Source organism: Entelurus aequoreus, linkage group LG11 (assembly GCF_033978785.1).
Source record: "Entelurus aequoreus isolate RoL-2023_Sb linkage group LG11, RoL_Eaeq_v1.1, whole genome shotgun sequence".
Classification (NCBI taxonomy): Eukaryota; Metazoa; Chordata; class Actinopteri; order Syngnathiformes; family Syngnathidae; genus Entelurus; species Entelurus aequoreus.
This window is the reverse complement of record NC_084741.1, coordinates 59,622,230-59,644,615: the sequence shown is the minus strand read 5'-3', so window position 1 is coordinate 59,644,615 and position 22,386 is coordinate 59,622,230. Positions and strand designations below refer to the sequence as shown.

The 22,386-nt window shown below is 40.0% G+C and overlaps 2 protein-coding genes across 4 annotated transcripts in view; one reads left to right on the top strand and one right to left on the bottom strand.

Annotated features, from left to right (window-relative positions):
* The window catches only part of klhl32 (kelch-like family member 32), a 69,636-nt gene that overhangs the window by 43,994 nt on the left and 3,256 nt on the right, over positions 1-22,386 (top strand). For all 3 annotated transcript variants that reach the window (XM_062063636.1, XM_062063634.1, XM_062063635.1), the window contains 4 exons: positions 10,848-11,574; positions 14,253-14,311; positions 16,209-16,401; positions 20,044-20,138. In XM_062063636.1, coding sequence (XP_061919620.1) covers positions 10,848-11,574; positions 14,253-14,311; positions 16,209-16,401; positions 20,044-20,138 — 1,074 coding nt within the window. The remainder of the gene's footprint in view (positions 1-10,847; positions 11,575-14,252; positions 14,312-16,208; positions 16,402-20,043; positions 20,139-22,386) is intronic.
* Positions 19,727-22,386, bottom strand: part of mms22l (MMS22-like, DNA repair protein) — a 39,788-nt gene continuing 37,128 nt past the window's right edge. Inside the window, exon 27 of the mRNA XM_062063631.1 lies at positions 19,727-20,083. The gene's annotated coding sequence lies outside the window, so the exon portion shown is untranslated. The remainder of the gene's footprint in view (positions 20,084-22,386) is intronic.

Below are 22,386 nucleotides of genomic sequence, written 5' to 3'. Positions count from 1 at the left end.
TTTGTCGCACGTCCCTTCTGAGGGGGAAAAAAATGCTTAAAGTAGTTGGAAAGATTTATCGAGAAAGTCACCAACTTAGCAACACTGTTTTACGAATTAAATAGTCAAATATTCTGAGTAATTGAACAAGACGAATGCTACTAATCAACATTAGAAATGCCATACTGCACAGTTATACGAGAAGATCACTCTGTGCACTAGTTTTGTAGTGCATCTGAAAAGTATTCACAGCGTTTCACTTTTTTTCACATTTAGTTGTGTTACAGTCTTATTCCAAAATGGAATACATTCATTGTGTCCTCAAACTTCTATACACAATACCCCATAATGACAATGTAAACAGGTTTTTTTTGGGTTTTTTTTAAGTTTAAAAATGTACTAAAACAAAAGAAAAATCACATGTATGTAAGTATTCACAGCCTTTGCTCAATTCTCTGTTGGTGCACTTTTGGCAGCAATTACAGCCTCTAGTCTTTGAATATTATACCAGAAGCTTGGCACACCTATCTTTAAGCAGTTTCCTATTCCTCTTTGCAGCACCTCTCAAGCTCCATCAGGTTGGATGGAAAGTGTTGGTTTTTATCCAGGATGTCTCTGTACATTGCTGCATTCATCTTAGTCTAGTCAGGGAGGTGACCAATAATTGGATGGTCACTCTGTCATAGCTATAGCATTCATCCATCTCTGCAGCAATTCACCAATCAGGCCTGTATGGAATGGAGGCCAGACAGAAGCCATTCCTTACTAAAACATTGCCAAAATGCACCTGAAAGACTCTCAGACCATGAGAAACTAAATTCTCTGGTCTGATGAGACAAAGATTGTACTCTTGGCGTGGTTTGGAGGAAGCCAGGCACCGCTCATCACCAGGCCAATACCATCCCTACAGTGAAGCATGGTGGTGGCAGCATCATGCTCTGGGGATGTTCTTTGCGGCAGAAACTGGGACACTAATCAGGCTAGAGGGAAAGATGAATGCAGCCAAATACAGAGACATCCTGGATGAAAACCAACGCTTGTCATCCAACCTGATGGAGAGAGGTGCTACAAAAAGGAATGGGAGAAACTGCCCCAAGATAGGTTGAGGCTGTAATTGCTGCCAAAGGTGCATCAACAAAGTATTACGCAAAGGCTGTGAATACTTATCAATATGATTTTTTCAGTTTCTATTTTTAATACATCTGCAATTGAAAAAAAAAAATTGTCATTATGGGGTATTGTCTGTAGAGAAAAATGAATTTATTCCATTTTGGAATAAGGCTTTTAAAAAAAGTGAAGCATTGTGAATACTTTCCGGATGCACCGTAATGTATACAGGAGGTCTTGAACAGGGTTTGTTCCTTCACTTGCGCTCATTCCCCTAGGAATGCCCCCTTATGTCAATTGAGGGACATTCTTAACTCCCCTATCAATAACACGGAAAACAAAATCCACAGTTTATAATTAAAGACAAATTGCATCTTGTCCATAACCAGCAAATCCACAACAACAACAACAAGATGACTGACACCACACATGACATGACTAATAGAAGGAATGAAACACTGCCATCTGCATCTCATATTCAGTACTGTTGTGTTGTATTGTGTGTCTGCAATCACAATGCTCTTTTCCTTTCCGACTGGGTGTTTGTGTGTGTGATTGATTGTCATCCATTCATGCATGTGCGTGGGCAAGCGCGTGTGAGTGTGTGTCTGTCTGATGAAGTGTCAAGGTGCGCGTCGACTGTGGTGTGAAGCGGCGGTACGGCGTGAGGACTTGCCGTTTTGACTGTTCATTTGCGCCAATCAGCCTCCCCCTCCTTCGCGCGCTCTCTCTCTCTCTCTCTCTCCCCTTTCTCTCTCTCGCCCCTTCTCTTCTCTGATTAGGCCCTCCGCGCCTCCATCAGGGCCCCAATCCTCCAGCTGTCAGTCGCCCGCTCGTCTGATTGAAAACAATCAGGCCTCTGATGGCACAATTACCCTGACCCCTTAACCAGCCGCCGCCGCCATAATCAGTGTCTGATTAGGCTGCTTTGGGCCTCCTTCACTGCGCCCGGAAGGTTAATTTGAGCATCAGACGGAAGCAAACGGGAAGCGGGGGCCATCGTCCGAAAGTGTGGGCGCACCAATATCGGACCGATATAGCTCAGCTGTCAATCACAGTCACTCAGAGTTTTCTCCGAGTCTCTCACGCTTGGAAAATCACATTTTCTCTGGCTTTGTTCTTTCCTGCCATCCTTTGCTGTGCCTTCATGTAACTCACCCCTCCCCTCTTCCCTCACTATCTCGTCCCCTCTCTTTACCCTTTTTACATACACACACACACACACACACACACGCACACACACACACACACACACACACTCCTGCACTGTTTCTTTTAGCATGGAGCGGAAGGAGTTGATTTATTCTGTGCCCGGAGGAAGTTGTGTGATGCAGCGTGACCTTCACAGTCAGCTGTCACCGTGCAAGCACACACACACACACACGTACACACACACAGTCACAGACACGTACACACACACACACACACACACACACACACACACACACACACACACACACACACACACACACACACACACACACACACACAGTCACTCCCGAGCAATGAAGAGGAGAGGAAGGGTGAACGACAGAGAATGGAAGGATTTTTTTTTACCTTGAAACGCTGATTAAAGCAAAAGGCTACAATAACAATAATGTACATTTTTTTGCACACGCCATGTGTTACATTCTGCTCTTTTCTCTTTGCTGTGACACAATTTTGACCTTCGTCGCCTATCAGAACACTTTCCACTCAGAGAGGGATCAGCAAGAAAAAAGGCTTTGTTTTCCACGATAATGAAATCAGTAATCACCAGACATCTTACCCACATTCACACCTCGTGGCGTCCTAATAACCTTCCGCAACTCTCAAGCTCAATTACCCAGTTGGTCTGCATTAAACAAAAGAGTGCGCCCATGGATATTTACAATCTTCACTTGTGGATGTTGTGTTTGCTTGAGTCTTTCCATAATAGCCTGTAGGCATCTTTAAAAATAATTACGATTAGAAGTCCTGCACTGTTTTCACCCTCAAGCCCCCTTTGCTGTTGTTTTGCGAATCTGTGTTTTTCACTGATTTATTTATATATATTTTTAACCGTTTTGAAGGATTATTGTATCTGTCCTTATTAACGTGGACGCTGAGTCAGGCAGCCATCAAGTATCGGATTTACAGTTTTATCATTGTGTAAGAAAGGTGCTCCTCGTTTGGGATTCTAGCACTTTTGTACCAGTAGAGTGGAAAAACAAGTTGTCTTTGTATGCCTAATCGTTATACACTGTAGCCATTAAACCAGACCTGGGCATTGTACGGCCCGCGGGCCGCATCCGGCCCTTTGCGCATCCCTGTCCGGCCCGCGTGAGGCCAATCATAAATTACAAAAAGTATCTATGTCGAGTGTGCAATACAACGGTGCTGCTTTTGTTTTGAAAAGCGTATTTGTATTACTTCCGTGTGGACATATGCGCGTGTGTGATTGTGAGTGAATTGAACGGCGCAATCACAAATTACAAAATAAAGTTTAAAAAACATCTATGTCGTGCGCGCAATACAACTGTGCTGCTTTTATTTTGAAATGTGTTATTTATGCCGTATGTCCGGGGGGAACCTGTGAGTGAAGGTGCATAGAGACAAGTGATAAATAGCTAAAAAAAGAAAAGTTGATGACGAATGGCGTGTTTTCAACAAGACATGGACTGGCAAGTATTTCTTTACATAAATTAATGGTAAAGCCGTGTGCTTAATTTTTGGTACACAGCTTGCTGTGTTTAAAGAATATCATTTTAATCGCCACTACACGAAGAAACACGAGGGAAAATACTGGAATGTGTCTGATGAAGCGCGCGCAAGGGAGGCCGATGCGTTGATGGTAAAACTGCAAACCCAACAAGGACTTTTTGCCATATTTCACACCCCCAGAGATGCAGCCGTCAGGACAAGTTTCGTCATTTCTCACAAAAGCGCCAGAAAAAGTAAGGCGTTTTCTGACGGAGAGTTTATTAAGGAGTGCTTATTGGACTCTGTTGCGCTGATATGCCCGGAGACATGGACTGTTTTTCGCTAACTTTGGATGAGAGCTCTGATGCAGTCAATTAAAGAGACAACCACAGGTAATGACTTGTTCACATAGGTAAATGCGTGTTGGGACAAGCTGGCAGGTGTGACAATCCAATCCACTTTATTTATATAGCACATTTAAACAACAAAATGTTTCCAAAGTGCTGCACAACAATATTAAAAACAATATTCAAATATTATCCTTAGCTCCACCAATGACTGAATAAAAAGAAAAAACAATTACATATAAAACCAATACAAAAACAATATAAAATAAATATGATTAAAAACTATTTTTAACAACAGATGGTTGTCCAAATCTGATGGGGAAAAATGTTGGATAATGCAGGATAAAGTGACCATCAAAAGCAATCTGCTTTTGTATAAAGTTAAGTTAGGTTAAATTAAATTATTATTATTATTATTAATTATTATTATCATCATTACTATTTATCTTACGGTATATCAAAAATAATATTGAGCAAAATGTAATTGAAATATTGTCGTGTGGCCCTCCAGCAGTGCTCGGGTTGCTTATGTGGCCCCCGGTGAAAATTAATTGCCCACCCCTGCATTAAACCATATCCAATTGTATTTACAATCCACAAAGTATGTAACAACGCTGTTTAAACATCACAAAATGACCGGAGAGTTGTGCTGTCTATCATTCACAATCCATACGTAAGACATGAACACATGATTTACTTTTCTTATGCATTCTAAGTCATAAATAAATAAATACATAAAAAGTTTGCTAACAACGTAGTCAATAGGGGCTCTCTATTTCGCCCACAAAACCCTCTAAATAACCATCCAAAACCCGCCAACAAAACTCTTTATACATATCGTGACCTGAATATCACCTAAATATTAGCAATGTTGTTATTATAAATATGTTTTTGCATATACTAACGTTGTTGCCCTAGGGTAAACTGGGTAACACATGGCACACTGACAAATCTTAACCTATTGTTACTATAACAATCTACAAGGTTAATAATAATAATAATAATAATACCTGAGATTTATATAGCGCTTTTCTAAGTACCCAAAGTCGCTTTACATGTTAAAAACCCATCATTCATTCACACCTGGTGGTGGTAAGCTACTTTCATAGCCACAGCTGCCCTGGGGTAGACTGACTAATATAGGTTGCTTCTCTTTCTTCCCCTCCATTTTTCTGCATTCTTTCGTATCTCTAGTTATCATTACGTATATGTATTGTTGCATTTGAACAACTGTATTGTAGAGTGTCCGCCCTGAGATCGGTAGGTTGGAGTTCAAATCCCAGCCGAGTCATACCAAAGACTATAAAAATGGGACCCATTACCTCCCTGCTTGGCACTCAGCATCAAGGGTTGGAATTGGGGGTTAAATCACCAAAATGATTCCCGGGCTCGGCGCCGCTGCTGCCCACTGCTCCTCAAGGGGATGGGTCAAATGCAGAGGACAAATTTCACCACACCTAGTGTGTGTGTGACAATCATTGGTACTTTAACTTTAACTTGATAATAGAGGTAAATTATGGGTATTGTTCATTATCAATAGCGCTATTTCTTTTGGTATTTGTATTGCTCCATTTGTAGTGTAATAATGCTCATTGTCATTTCTGCATTATTTTTTATTTTCACTAACTGCTTATTTGCTATCACTTTTACCATCATATTTGTACATGTCGTATTTGCTGATGTTGCTCTATTGTTGTTGTTGTTGTGTTTGCTGTTGTTGTTTTTGTCTCTCTGTCTAATCCCCATCTTGTCCCCACTATTTCCCCCTCTGTTTTCCTATTTTTCTCTTTCTATCCACTCCTGCTCCGGCCCGGCTGCACCAAATGATAATATAAATACATTTAATAAAGTCAAATACAAATAAGGCAACAAGAGAAGTATCCTACACTTCTCTTTTGTAAAGTAAATCTGAACAGCCGATATGGGCATCTACATCAACTATATGATTTGCCTGAGAAGCTGGACAGGACAGAAAAATAAAATAAAATAAAAATAAATAAATGTTTTTGCGGCGGATTTATAACACACAGCTACGTAGCCCCCTGCGGCTTTACTGTGAGCTGGCGGTGATGTACTGTCGCTCCCACATCATCGCCCCTCTGCTCGTCAAAGTTATTCTAGATTATAAATCATGCCACTCATCTGGATAATAGGAGGATTTAGCCTTGAATTTAGAAGTTGTTCATCTGTGACATTCAATAAATACACTGAGATAGAGACAAACACACAACTGAAGACAGTGTCTGCAGGGAGACTTCCTTGTTAACCCTTCGTGTGCATCATTATTAATTATTCATATAAACTGGAAGACATGGACATCTTTTCAGTCGTCATCAAAGTAAGAGCAGACATTGTACAGCAAGCTATCGTTTTATTATGTTTGTAGTTTGTATTTCTTGTTGAGCACTTGGCAATACTGCAACATGATGCTTAGTGTTTCACTAAAGCTGGATCTGTTTAGCAGAGCTTCTAAAACTTGTAGCTCATCCTCATATTCAGGATCAACAATATACGTTTCTGGATCATAATTTTTCCAAAGTAGTCGTCGTTGGCTCTCACAAAGTCTGCATTATTTGCGTTGTTGTTGGTGTGCAAGGGATCTGTGGTTCAGACCTCTACGCCACGTGACTGGCTTCCCCATTATCTCTCAAAATGGCTCGGCAATCTCCGTGAGATTGATACTATTTTGATCATCTCTGTTTATTTGCAAAAATTAGATGTCTTTCGGTGTCATAAATCAGATATATATAGTAATAGGTTCAATATAGAGGCAACTTGTTTTTCCACTTAAGTACCAGTTACTTTAAGTGTTGCTATGATATGTTATGACGCAGTAGGGATGTCCCGATTTACAGTTTTAGTCTCCGATTCCGATACGATTTTTTTGGCCTCAGATTCAATCTGATTTTGAGTCCCAATCTAATACTTTGACAATAAATAGTAAAACTGAAAATGTTTTGCAAGAACATTTACTTAAACATAGTAACACATTTTTATTATCTGATTAAATGCAGAATTTGCTAGGATTGTTGTAAATCAGATGTATTATATTTGTGATAATGAATGCTACATACTGTACATGTTTGAATATAAAATAAAATGGTTAGTCCACAATAACTAAACAAAAAAGTACTATGTACCGAGGATGTCGTTGTGGCTTGTGCAGCCCTTTGAGACACTTGTGATTTAGGGCTATATAAATAAACATTGATTGATTGATTGATATTGACTCCCATTTAAATCGTTTGGGGTTTTCACCTCAAAGTCTTCCTGTATCAAGAGGCTTACTCTCTGAGATTGTAAACAATAACAAAAACCACCAAACATTGTTTTGTAAAAATAAGAACAAGAAAAAAGAAAAAAAATATTGATCTAATCACCTTAATATTGTTCATATACTGATACCATACTAGGTATCGATAGTATCAACATCTGGATCAATCACCCCTACTTTACGTTGAAGCTTTAGCGGTTAGTTTCTTGTGTCGTTCTTATTGGTGTGTGTAGCATGCTTAGCCATTCCATTTCCTCTAGTCCAGTGTTTTTCAACCACTGTGCCGCGGCACACTAGTGTGCCGTGAGATACAGTCTGGTGTGCCGTGGGAGATGATCTAATTTCACCTATTTGGGTTAAAAATATTTTTTGCAAAGCAGTAATTATAATCTGCAAATGATGTGTTCTTGTTGAGTGTCGGTGCTGTCTAGAGCTCGGCAGAGTAACCGTGTAATACTCTTCCATATCAGTAGGTGGCAGCCGGTAGCTAATTGCTTTGTAGATGTCGGAAACAGCTTGAGGCAGTGTGCAGGTAAAAAGGTGTCTAATGCTTAAACCAAAAATAAACAGAAGGTGAGTGCCCCTAAGAAAAGGCATTGAAGCTTAGGGAAGGAAGTGCAGAACAAAACTAAAACTGAACTGGCTACAAAGTAAACAAAAACAGAATGCTGGACGACAGCAAAGACTTACTGTGGAGCAAAGACTTACTGTGGAGCAAAGACTTACTGTGGAGCAAAGACGGCGTCCACAAAGTACATCCGAACATGACATGACAATCAACAATGTCCCCACAGAGAAGGATAAAAACATACTGAATTATTCTTGACTGCTAAAACAAAGTAGATGCGGGAAATATCGCTCAAAGGAAGACATGCAACTGCTACAGGAAAATACCAAAAAAAGAGAAAAAGCCACCAAAATAGGAGTGCAAGACAAGAACTAAAACACTACACACAGGAAAACAGCAATAAACTCCAAATAAGTCAGGGTGTGATGTGACAGGTGGTGACAGTACACCTACTTTGAGACAAGAGTTATAGTGATGCATGCTTGGTTATGCTTTGAATTCATATCCAACACTTGCGACAACGACTTTTTACTGTCAGTTGAGTTTATTTTTTTAATGATTTCTGCTGGTGGTGTGCCTCCGCATTTTTTCAACGCAAAAAATGTGCCTTGGCTCAAAAAAGGTTGAAAAACACTGCTCTAGTCCTCCTTGGGATTTTCTTTTTAGTAATTTATTATTATTATTTATTATTTTCCGCCATTGTGTGAGGATAAGTATCTTAGAAGCAGCTATGGAAAAATGGCATGTTATTTGCAGCTTGCAAGACATGCACCCCCCTGGAATTCATGCAACTTTTGCATGTGGGTAACAAAGAATATGAAAATGTAATTGGGAATCTTTCACGTGATTGCAATCTTTAGCGATGTAAACACTGGGACACAGCTGCGGTAAAAAATGGTTAAAAAACGGTTAGGCAAATATTGGCCCCTGATCCGATCCTATGGTCAAGATCGGAACATCTTTACTGATCAGTGTAATCCTTACCTTTTTTTTTCTTTTCCCTATTTCATCTTTGCAAAGAACATTATTTACTAACATTCTGAATGCAGGACACACTGCTGTCTTGAAAAACAACAAGATAATAGTTTGTTTAGTGTTCAAATGGTCAAACTACAATATTGCTGTTTAACTTGTTAGAGTAGATCACAGTTTCATCCAAATATTTTAAAAATATATTGTTTATAAGGCACACTTAAAATCCTTTTTTTCCCTCAAAACTCGACAGTGTGCTTTATAACACGGTGCACCTAATGTACCGAATAATTCTGGTTTTGCTTACCGACCTCAAAGCAATTTTATTTGGTATATGGTGTAATGATAAGTGTGACCAGTAGATGGCAGTCAAACATAAGAGATACATGTAGACTGCAATATGATGGCAATAAGACTAAAGTAAACAACACCAACATTTGATATGTTCCATTGAAAATATAGATCATTACACACGGCGCTCAAAAATCTATCAACATGTTTTAGTACGACTTTGGTAAGCTATGAAGCCACACCACTCAATGAGTTGTCGGCGCATTAAACATACGAGTATTATTATGGTGTGTGTATAAGGTAAGACATATTATCTGAGGTTTTTTTTCACAATATTATGCAAAAGCAACTTTTCTTACCTTCTGGTACCTGCTGATCTGTATTTGGGATCTGCATAAATCCGGAAAAATTGCGCACGTCCGCCTTTGTTAAAGTTAGTTAAAGTACCAATGATTGTCACACACACACTAGGTGTGGTGAAATTTGTCCTCTGCATTTGACCCATCCCATTGTTCACCCCCTGGGAAGTCAGGGGAGCAGTGGGGAGCAGTGGGGAGCAGTAGGCAGCAGCGGTGCCGTGCCCGGGAATCATTTTTGGTGATTTAACCCCCAATTCCAACCCTTGATGCTGAGTGCCAAGCAGGGAGGTGATGGGTCCCATTTTTATAGTCTTTAGTATGACTCGGCCGGGGTTTGAACTCACAACCTACCGATCTCAGGGCGGACACTCTACCCACTAGGCCACTGAGTAGGTGGCTTTGTAGTCCGTGACGACGCCGTAGTCGATAAGCTTCTTCTTTTTCTCTATCTTCTTGTTATGGGACATTCATCCTCCGCTATTGCCATTTCTAATATAAAGTAGTGTAAAGTTCTTACTTATATCTGTCCGTAAACTCGTCATGAAAGCGCTAAAACATACCGGTGTAGTGAGTTTACATTATTTACCCAAGGAACTTTAGTTATTAGAGTTCCGGTCGGACGGTTTTTCACGGGACACAGGCCTTGTTGTTGTTTCCGGATGAGGAGATGCTGCGCCATTATTGATTTAAGTAAAGTCTGAATGTCATCAAAACAGTTAGCTCCATCTTTTGATACTTCTTCCACTCCCGTCCTTGCACGCTACACCGCTACAACAAAGATTATGGGGAGAAGACGATGTCGAAAACGAGCCACGTAAATAAGACCGCCCACAAATGACGCATCCGTAAGCGACTGTCAGAAAGCGGCTTGAAGATGATCTGTAAAACATAATCTATGCAACATTTTGACCAAAGAACCACCATTACATGTTATGTAGACCACAAGGAAGTGTTTTCAATTTAGAAAAAAATAATAGTATGACTCCCTTAATGCGCCGTATAATCCAGTGCGCCTTATAAATGAATGGTCCGGAAAATACGGTAGTTTTACCAGTATTCAACATGACACCAGCTTTTAATTTACGCACAACGTGTGATCTTGGTAAAGTAAGGGCGGTCATGGGTATGGTTGTGAGAACAATAAAAGCACAGGCAACAGGGAGTTTTGTAATTTTTTCACCCTTCGGTGTGCAGAAGCTCAGTGCTAAAGTTCCTACTTACTGTAGTATTTAGTATACTGCTATCAATCCGTGTGTTCCTCATCACCCATTTTGTCTCCTCTTTCTTAGTTTGTTGTTCTGTGGTTGGAACATGACTGCCGCTACCAGTACACCGAGGACCTTCTGCAACACGTCCGCTATGGCCTGATGGACGTCTCAACGCTACACCACCTGGCCTGTAGCCACCCGCTGGTCCAGTCCAGCCCCACCGTCGCCACCCTGGTAGACGAAGCCCTGAATTACCACCACGCCACCTTTCCACAGCCCCTCCACCAGTCGGCCCGCACCAGACCTCGCTTCCAGTCCCTCACCCTCTACATAGCCGGCGGGAGGAAGCGGGAGGTTTGCAGAGTCCAGGAGTTACGGTACTTCAATCCGGCCGCACAGGAGCACGTACGTGTGGCGGGGGGTTCAAACTGGAGTGAGCTGGCGCCAATGCCCACCGGGCGCAGCCACCATTGTGTCTCCGTAATGGGGAACTTCCTCTTTGTTGTGGGTGGGGAGATGGAGCACGCCAGTGGGAGGACGTGTGCGGTAAGGACTGCGTGTCGATACGACCCCAGGGCCAACCGATGGACCGAGATAGCCCCCATGAAGGCCTGCAGAGAACATTTTGTACTGGGAGCTTTGGGTCAGTACCTTTACGCTGTTGGCGGCAGGAATGAGCTGAGGCAGGTGCTTCCCTCAGTAGAGCGCTACTGTCCAAAGAAGAACAAGTGGATGTATGTGCAACCTTTTGACCGCTCACTTTCCTGTCATGCTGGATGTGTGGCGGAAAACCTGCTCTGGGTCTCAGGTACAGTGCTCACTAAAACTATTCCTCCTTACAAAAACACTATGTGGACAAAAGTACACTAAACACTTCTTGGTCAGACTCAGTCTATCAGGTGTGGAAATGAATGGGAAGGTAGTGGATGTGAATACGTAGGTAGTAGGAATGGAACGTATAGAAGTATTGTTGTAGCAAAACTATCCAAATCTTTGCGTCTGTAATCCGATTCAGGTGACCGAGTACTAAATTGTGTGCCTGTATCTTAATCTGTGTGCGTGTTTTAATTTGTGTGTGTGTAAAAAAAAATATTTACAGTACAGGCCAAAAGTTTGGACACACCTTCTCATTCAATGTGTTTTCTTTATTTTCATCACTATTTACATTGTAGATTGTCACTGAAGGCATCAAAATTATGAATGAACACATGTGGAGTTATGTACTTAACCAAAAACAGGTGAAATAACTGAAAACATGTTTTATATTCTAGTTTCTTCAAAATAGCCACCTTTTACTCCGATTACTTTTTCGCACGCTCTTGGCATTCTCTCGATGATCTTCAAGAGGTAGTCACCGGAAATGGTTTTCACTTCACAGGTGTGTTTGAAGCTCATCGAGAGAATGCCAAGAGTGTGCAAAGCAGTAATCAGAGCAAAGGGTGGCTATTTTGAAGAAACTAGAATATAAAACAGGTTTTCAGTTATTTCACCTTTTTTTGCCAAGTACATAATTCCACATGTGTTCATTCATAGTTTTGATGCCTTCAGTGACAATCTACAATGTAAATAGTCATGAAAATAAAGAAAATGCATTGAATGAGAAGGTGTGTCCAAACTTTTGGCCTGTACTGTATGTCTATCCGTATTTCGATTTGTGTGTGTGTGTACAAAAAAAAGTGTGTGTCTGTGTATTTAAATTTGTGTGAAGCAGGAACACTGATTGTCTTTTTACATGTGAGTTTTACAACAAATCTGCCATTTAAGAATTGTGTATCTGTGCAGTAATCCGAACGTGTAAAAAGACTTGTCTGTGTGCAACTTCACCTTTCCTTGTCCTATACTCACTAGTTGTCGACGCCTTGTACCCACTCATGTTATTCTGTGTTGAAGCCAACCACATTAGACTCTCTCGATCACTTGCTGTAGGTAAAAGTTATTGTTTTAGCTGTGACTTAGTTGTCAGAAGTGTTTATGTCTTCTTCAAATAAGTTATCAGTGAAAAAGTTAGGTTTTTTCAGCGTGTGCATCACTGAGAGTCTAAAGTGAACACATGTTATTCAACACAGAATAACATGAGTGGGTGCAAGGCGCCAACTAGTGGTGAGTGTAGGGAAAGAAAAGACAGACAAGTCTTTTTACACGTTCAGATCGCTGCATAGACAAACACGTCTTACACGGCATATGTGTTGTAAAAGTCATGTGTAAAAAGACAGCCAATTAGGGTTCCTGCTTCACACAGACACAGGTTTCTTTACACGCACACAAACTGAAATACGAACACACAAATTAAAACAAGCACACACCGAGCTCATTACACACACACACATAAAGAGATACAGACACGTAAATCGGATTACAGACGCACAGATTGAGATATGCATTTGCAAATAGTTTTGCTACAATAATACTTCCTTAGGAGCGGTTTATGAAAATAAAGTGCACGTGTTGTTCGGCTTATATGTTTGTTCTTCGTACTTTGTGTTACTAATCAGTTTGGAGCCTGCCTGAGTAGCTATAATTATACGCATACATGTACGCATGTTGTGGAGACGTTCATGTTGTAGACATGGCGAGCAAAGAAGAGATCTACCAAGGTTGTGCAAAAAGGATTGCGTGTTTCAAATGAATATGCAGAATATATGGGATGAGGAGATGCATATATAATCATTTAGCACTCGCAACAAAGATAGTAGTTATATTTTAGTTTAGACCAATTCAAGGGTCAGAGCTTTGGAAACCATTTTTAAGTTGTATTTTGTAGGATGGATTTTTGTAAGAACTGATTAATGGTAATAGTGGATTATTAGAATTGTTATCAGTGTTTTAGGGTGTTAAAAAGAACAACAATGTAGACTGAACCGAAAACGAAGGGCTTCCGGTTTGAGCAAAACAAATCATGCAACTTGGAATAACCTTACTTACCGTGTTTCTGTTCATAGGAACAAACTAGAACAAACTAGAAAATTAGGTTAGCCCATAACAATACATTTTAACATTATTGGAAAAAGTAACATGTTGCAGCATAATCCCAAGTATAACCACAATTTATGCAAATTCAATTGCATTTCTAACTCCCACAGTGTATCCCTCAGGACCAGGAATGCACTCAGGGCTAAAAGACTTTAAAATGTTAGATTACAGTTTTATTAATTACTTTCTTGGAAAGTCCCAGTTTGTATATTTCTAAAATTCCTTAGACTTATAATGAAAAGCTTTTATGGAAATTCCATAGTTTGTTGTTCCAGCATAACTCTACCTAATGCACAACCATAGGTCCATAAAGGCATTGTTGCATTAGTAATGATTTAGGAACTTGTACAGACCTCTGACCTAAAGCTCATCAAACTAAATTAATGCAAATACTACATTGTGAACCCTCTCCCAGTAACAACAAGATGTCCCAGTACTTTTGTCCACATAATATTTCCATAAAACATTTCTACATTCTTTGCCTAGAAGCTGTTCACTTGCTGCTATTTTTAACAGGTGGGGTGACAAACACAGCTCAGTACCAGAATCGTCTGATGGTGTACGAGCCCGAGCAGGTAGATATCTGACATACACAGTATACTGTACCTACAATATTTATGCTATTTCTAACGTTATTTGAATCTATGGTACAGGTTTACCACCAATCACCTAAAAATAGCATGCAAGCCAACATCCATCCATGTTGTATATTAATTATCCTCATTAGGGGCACTGGTAAGCTGGAGCCTATCCCAGCTGACTTTGAGCAAGATGCGGAGGACCCTACACTTGTTGCCACGGTTAGGGCTCACCGTTTTTTGTAAAGTTTGAAGATTTTTTTTTCTGTCATTTAAATATGTACTTTATAACAGTGACGTCATAAATGTTAATATAAAATTAATATAGCCGTGAAAGTTCAATAGTAAGTTTGCTAGAACCAAATTAAGGATGTGGACTACCTACACCCCCAGCATTGTCCACACGTTTAAGTGAGGACTTTGGGAAGGCTATTCTAAAACATTAATTCTAGCCTGATTTAGCCATTCCTTAACCACTTTTGACATGTGTTTGGGGTCATTGTCCTGTTGGAACACCCAAATGCACCCAGGACCCAACCTCCGGGCTGAGGATTTTAGGTTGTCCTGCAGAATTTGGAGGTAATCCTACTTTTTCATTGTCCCATTTACTCTCTGTAAAGCACCAGTTCCATTGACAGCAAAACAGGCCCAGAGCGTACCATGAATTGATTAACGTGGACCCCGACTTAAACAAGTTGAAAAACTTATTCGGGTGTTACCATTTAGTGGTCAATTGTACGGAATATGTACTGCACTGTGTAATCTACTAATAAAAGTTTCAATCAATCAATCAATCAAAAAAGCATAATACTACCACCACCATGCTTGACGGTAGGTGTGGTGTTCCTGGGATTAAAGGCCTTGCCTTTTCTCCTCCAAACATATTGCTGGGTATTGTGGCCAAACAGCTACATTTGTGTTTCATCTGACCACAGAACTTTCCTCCAGAAGGTTGTATCTTTGTCCATGTGATGTCAACAAATATGTGCTCCAATCACTCTATCACAAAAAATAAGAGTTGTAGAATATTTTGGAAACTCAAGACAGCCATGACATTATGTTCTTTACAAGTGTATGTAAACTTTTGACCACGACTGTACACCGGCCCAGAGACAGATTTTTTTCTCTAAATTTGGCCCTCCGAGGCAAAATAATTGCCCAGGCCTGCTGTAAAAGCACTACAGAAACACACTTTATACATAAAATCTTTCGCTCGTGATGGAATCTAATACTGAATTTAAGCATGCGATATTCACACATATCCAATTACAGCGTAATGAAGTGAGCTGCGTGTGTGTTTGCGTATGCATATGAGCCAGCTGTTAACGGGCGCACTGTCTTAAGCCAGGCTGCAGAGAAGGTGGAGGTATGTGGCATGTATTGTGCACGTCTGCTGCGTGCATCCATATGTGTCTGTGTTGGTACACGTTGGTCTGAGAGCGAGGGTAGGGGTGCACGAGAGAGACCGAGGCTCATTTGTATTCACCAGGAATTTACATTCACCTGCCAGAGCAACAGCAACCCCCCACCCACTCTACCCTCAACAGATGGCCACCCGTCAGCTCCCGGCAGACACACACGCACTCTCTCATTCTGTTCCTCAATCAAGCCCTCCCTCACACATACATTCTTTCACACAAAATAAGCTTTAACACACTTAGTGAAATGAGCAGGGAGTGTGTGTGTGTGTGTAAAATGGAGTGTTTGAAACATATGATCAGAAACAGGGAGGGAAGTCATTAGTACAAAGTGGAGCCCCACTGTCACGGTATTTATCCACTATATACATCAGTTACTCACTGCACAGCTTAAATATTAATATTCCTATTCAACGGCCTTTCTCTCCATACTACATCTCGCCTCCTTAACTAATCGTTCACTCCCCCCTTTCCAGGACCAGTGGTTAGCCCGCAGTCCCATGTTGCAGCGGCGGGTCTACCATGTCATGGCGGCGGTGAGAAGGAAGCTCTACGTGCTCGGTGGGAACGACCTGGACTACAATAACGACCGGATCTTGGTGCGACACATCGACTCGTACAACCTGGACGTGGACCAGTGGACACGGTGCTCCTTCAGCCTCCTCACAGGTAAGGACAGTGGAGGATGCTCACAGGTGAACTTGTACCCGCCTTCTTCCAAACTATTGGGGCAGTGAGGCCGGTTCCTTTATTGCTGCTGTCGACTGACAATAATTTATTTTAAAAAGGCATCGTGTCCAAACTTTGGAGCGGGCATCACGCGGATTCATGTTGTACAAAACCCAAAACCAGTGAAGTTGGCACTCTAAAAACAGAATACAAGGATTTGCCAATCCTTTTTAACTTATATTCAATTGAATAGACTGCAAAGACAATATATTTAATGTTCTAACTGAGAAGCTTAATTTTTTTTGCAAATAATCATTAACTTAGAATTTAATGGCAGCAAAAAAGTTGCAAATCATTGTATTTTGTTTTTATTTACGTGCCAACTTCACTGGTTTTGGGGTTTGTACATTAAATATGCAAAAAACAATCCAATGCAGTGTTTCTCATAAACTGCCAAGATACCTGTGGCGGTGGGGGCGTGGCTATGGGCATGGTCACCATGACATCATCGAGTAATTTGCATAATTTACTACAATGATTTGATTTTTTCTAAAAAGGCTCAAAAAATTTATACTTACTAATTAATAATAACAGTTTTGTTTTAAACGTCCATCCATCCATCCATCCATTTTACAATATAATTACAACACTTTATGTACATATTTATATACAGATTTGAACTACAAGTTATTCACTGAAATATATTTATTAATTGTGGTTCTTACAAAAAATATATCTTATAAAATATAAAAGCTAAAATGTCTCAAAGCTCTGCCCCTTTAATTAGTGCATACTAAATAATTTAACTTTAGCCTACTACTACAACCATATTATTTACCAGCAACATAAAGTGAAACAGAGGCAGAGGTGTCCTGCCACAGTCAGTAACAAATAAACAGAAAACAGTAGTGGTGGTAGATAGACACAGAGCTTCATCAAACATCTGATCCACTGAACAAAGAGCTCCAGAAATCTTGAGCTTTAGACTGCCATCAGTTTTACTCCCTACACTTAACCATGTGTTTCCTACTGCCTGAAGCCTTTGCACCCTTTGTTATATACACATGTTGTGTTTCTAATATAAATACATTTAATAAAGTCAAATACAAATAAGGCAACAAGAGAAGTATCTTACACTTCTCTTTTGTAAAGTAAATCTGAACAGCCGATATGGGCATCTACATCAACTATATGATTTGCCTGAGAAGCTGAAAAGGCCAAAATAAAATAAAATAAAATATTTTTTAATTTTTTTTGTGGCAGACGTAATTCTTTCGTGGCGGGCTGCCACAAATAAATGAATGTGTGGGAAACCCTGCAATGTAGGCCAGTATAAGCTGTCGGTATAGGTGACAGAGCAAATATCTAATTATATATCGCATTAATAATGAATTTATTGTGTTTTTACAATATGCCAAACAACTTTTTGGACACATTTGTTCCTCCAGCAAGCCCCTCTTTATGTTATCTTGTAGCAATGTTTCACATACAGTCATTTATCTGTGGTGATCTGCCATGGATATATGTTTCTCTTAAAACGGGAAGGTAGCTTGTCGTTATAATCCAAACAGTAGATGGCATTGTAACTGTGCTTTTTAACACACCTGGTCTGCCAGAGAATGAGACGTCGCAGCAGGAATCTGTGTTGCCAACTTAGCGAGTGTGCCGCTATAATTAGTGGGTATTTACTCGGGCTGTAAATCTGTAGGAATTTGATTCGATTCAATTCGATTCTTGGGGGTAACAATTAAATTTAGAATCGATTCTCAATTCAAAATCAATACTTTTTTAATAATATTGGGTGCCAGTTCTATGATTAACTACATTCCTCCATAAAATACATAAACAGCTCTGGTAAAATTCTACCCAAACATTTACTAAAGTGGCTGGACAGAACAGATTTTTTGGGGGGGCGCAGAACAATTAAATAAATGAATATATTTTAGATTATAGTCGAGGTTACTGTGGTTTATCCGTTATACAGTGCTCAATACCGGGGTGGAGCGGAATATACGTTAGGTCAGGAAAAAACACGGAGGCTATTTCATCCCTACAAGCCTGTTTTGCAGGTTTCCCTGCTCTTTGGGGGAGTTTAAACTGAAAAAGCAAAAGTAAACTGAGTTTAAATAGGCTTGTCGGGATGAAATAGGCTTGTCGGGATGAAATAGCCTGTGTTTTTTCCTGACCTAATGTACATTTTAGATTTGTTTATTTTCTTTAACTAAGAATTGTTACACATAAGAATCACAATTCATTCAAAAATCTATTTTTTTTGACACCCCTAGTTTTTACACTCCTTTATATCCAAGGTCTTCAACAGGGGGGTTGTGGATTTTTAAAAAAAATATTTTTTATTTCCCCCCCTGCAATTTTTCCACAAATTTAAACGTCTTTAATTACACATGAACATTGATCCAACACACTGTAATGTAGTTTAGAAATGGCAATGGCATGGCTACCCTACCCAAGGTCCTTTGCAGGTTTAAAATTAAAACATGAACAATTATATTATTACATCCATGTTAGCATTTAGGATAGCTGGTGATTAGCACTCTAGTTGCAAGCGAGTGATTAGCACTCTAGTTGCAAGCTAGCGATTAATGACCAGTTGCCAGCTAACAATTAGCACACCGGTTGCCAGACAGCAATTAGCACACTAATTGCTAACTAGCGATTAGTGTGGTAATTGCAAACTAACGATTATTGCATCAATTGTCATCTAGTGATTAGCATGTCAGTTGCCGGCTAGCAATTAGCACACCAGTTGGCAGTTAGCGATTAGCACACTAGTTACCAGCTAGCAACTAAGTGGTGCTATAATATATTATTTGAATATCATACCACAATAACAAGTTGTAATTTGTTATTCTTATAGCCAGACCAGTGTTTTTTATTTCCGTACCGGACGGTTTCGGCTGCAACTGTTGGGGGTCTTTGGTCTGGTAAACACTGAAGAACCCTGCTACAGATCGTTTAAAAAAAAAAAAAAAAGTGACCTGCAACAAATCTAGTGATTACTTTTTCTGCTTGTATTACCACAAAGAGAAGTAAATATGAAAGAAAGGTTTTTGTATTTGGTTTTTTTTGCTTGAGACACCTTTTGTCTCTCACAGCAGCCATACAAATGGCATGCACATGCACAATTATGCTAATTAGATTATGTGATCATCAATGTCAACTGAGATAGGCTCTAGCCCACCTGTGACCCTAATGAGGATAGGCGGTATAGAAAACAGGAATGTGGATAGATATCATTGTAAACAAAATGAATAAGAATAACTTTGTACTTTGAGTTTTATGCAGATGACAACAGGACTGTTATTCATGGAGAGCATGTTTGTTGATGCAGTGTCTTAGGCGTGAAACTATACTAGCAAGCTTTTATTTACTTTTATAAAAGCTCCTAAGACAAGAAAGTTTAGTTTTTTGCTCCTTTGTGACTTCTCTTGTACGAGACAACTCTTGGATGTTCTTTACATCACGTCTGCAAAAGTTCAAGACTTGGCTCTCCAAAGACTTTCCACCCACCTGCTCTCTGTCTCCGTGTGTTTGTCTCTCGCTGAGTCGTCCTGTGGGAGTTGAGACTGTCAGCGTGTCCTCCACTCGGCTCCATGACGCATTGCGTTCGGTTCTCCTCCTCAGGTCAGAACGAGTCTGGAGTAGCAGTCCATGATGACAGGATCTACGTGGTTGGAGGATACTCTATTTGGACCAATGAGCCTTTAGCGTGCATTCAGGTGAGAGATGCCTCAAACATGTTCAACTTGCTCAGAAAGTTGTTATTATAGAGGTTACATATTGCATTTTAGCCTTTCTTTTTGGTGTCTGAGAACTGGTAGATTTTGGTCATTACTGTGACTTGTAGGATGCATTCAGGGATGTCACTTTCAAAACGTGTGCAACCTGTGTTCTTGAATGAGTCTACAATTGGAGCTGTGACGTTGGCGAACTAGTCGAGTCTTTTAACAGGCTTTTTGAAGGGAACGACTAGAACCGATTTGCAATTGCAAGCTGTTTTAAAATGCAAATTGACTACGCTGCCTTCATGTCCACACCAGCAAACTCACAATGACTACAAAAAAAAACTACAAAATGAGTCAGAGTCAAAGGAAATGTAGCCACATTTGAACGTTCATTGTTTTGCTAAGTAACCTAGTTTGTGTAGTACAATTTACATTCACACTTAATATATTGTGCTACTTTTTATTGTATTTTTATTTATAAACAGAGTATTCTAGATGTACTTGGGAACCCACTTTACCTACACATCCATGACACTGCTGACCCTACCACCTTGTAGACTATCTTGCTTTCTGCAGGCATGTTTAAACTACATTTGTTGTGTCACTGTTTTCTGGTTTAATTTTTTGCTGATATGTATGATTGTTTTTTAATCCTGAAAACATTGGCAGCTGTTGATCTTTCAAGTATGGGAAGCTCATTTTAAGCTACTCTCCAAACACGAGTACAGTCTGTATAGTACGAGTACAGTCTCCAAAAACTTAAAAGATTGTAAAGTTCTCCATATTACAGGATTCTAAATTCTAAAGTTAATGATTATTTGCAAAAAAAAAAATGTTTATCAGTTCTGAACATCAAATATGTTGTCTTTGTAAAACTGATTATGGGTTGAAAATGATTTGCAAATCATTGTATTCCGTTTATATTTACATCTAACACAATTTCCCAACTCATATGGAAACGGGGTTTGTAACTCGAAACAACAGAATGAAGTTTGAAAAATGTTCCGTATTTCAAGATCGTTGATTTGTTCATTTTGCGGTCAGTCAGAAAGGGATTTAGATCAGCTCAGCGCACAGGCCAGCCGAGGCCGAGCCCACTTTCCATTCACTTCCAGAGACGCTGAGTGTCCGATAGGTTAGACAAAGCCGAGCATTTATTCAATGATTGTCTTGCTTGGCTGAAGTGGGACAACCCACTTTTACTTTAACACTGTTTAATTCACTCTGATGCTACCACAACGAATAAGAAGAAAGTTGCATCAATAGTCAAAAGCGGCTAATTCTGAACAAAACACATTCTAGAGCATATTTGGTCAATGAAATGTTAACACAAAAGTACATTTTTTAATCACTTATTTTGTTTTACATCGAAGTTGAGCTTCCCTTGCAGTCTTAATGCAAGTGCCACTGCCTGAAAGCGTCTTCAAGTTTTGAAAAACGCTCTATAAATAATTGGTATTTTTATTTACAGGGCCCAAAGTAGAATTTTATTTGGAGGCCCCCCTCCTCATTACAAATTTTTCACACTTTTTTAAATTTATATAATACTAGCCTTCCATCCATTTTCTACTGCTTGTCTCTTTTGGTGCCGCGGGGGGTGCTGGAGCCTATCCCAGCTGTACTTGGGCGGAAGGCTGGGTGCACCCTGGACAAGTCATCACCTCATCGCAGGGCCAACACAGATAGACAGACAACATTCACACATTTGGGACCATTTAGTGTTGCCAATCAACCTATCCCCAGGTGCATGTCTTAATAGGTGGGAGGAAGCCGGAGTACACAGGACCTTCGTATTGTGAGGCACACGCACTAACCCCTGTTCCCCACCGTGCTGCCTTTATATAATACCTTCCAAAATAATCTCTGACTCGGATTCCAACCCAGTACCTCTGCCTTACAAACAAGTACTAATGCTGTGCACCATGGGAACCAATGTGACTGTGACAGACTACATTTGCACTGCAGGCCAAAGTAGACCAAATCAGATGTTTTCCCCCGCTTACACTACCATGGAAAATGTCAACTTTATCAGACCCCAGTATAAATGCGCACAGGCCTCAATGTGGCCCTAATGAGGCCTCAACGTCATTTGCATGCCAGTTTGAGAGAGCAAAAACAAAGGAAGTTGACCAGATTCCGTAAATGAAAAAGGAAGTTGCTACTACTTTTTTTTTAATGTTAAAACAAATTAAAGTTAAATAATGTATGAATAGATGTACAGTATATAAATAAATATACATGT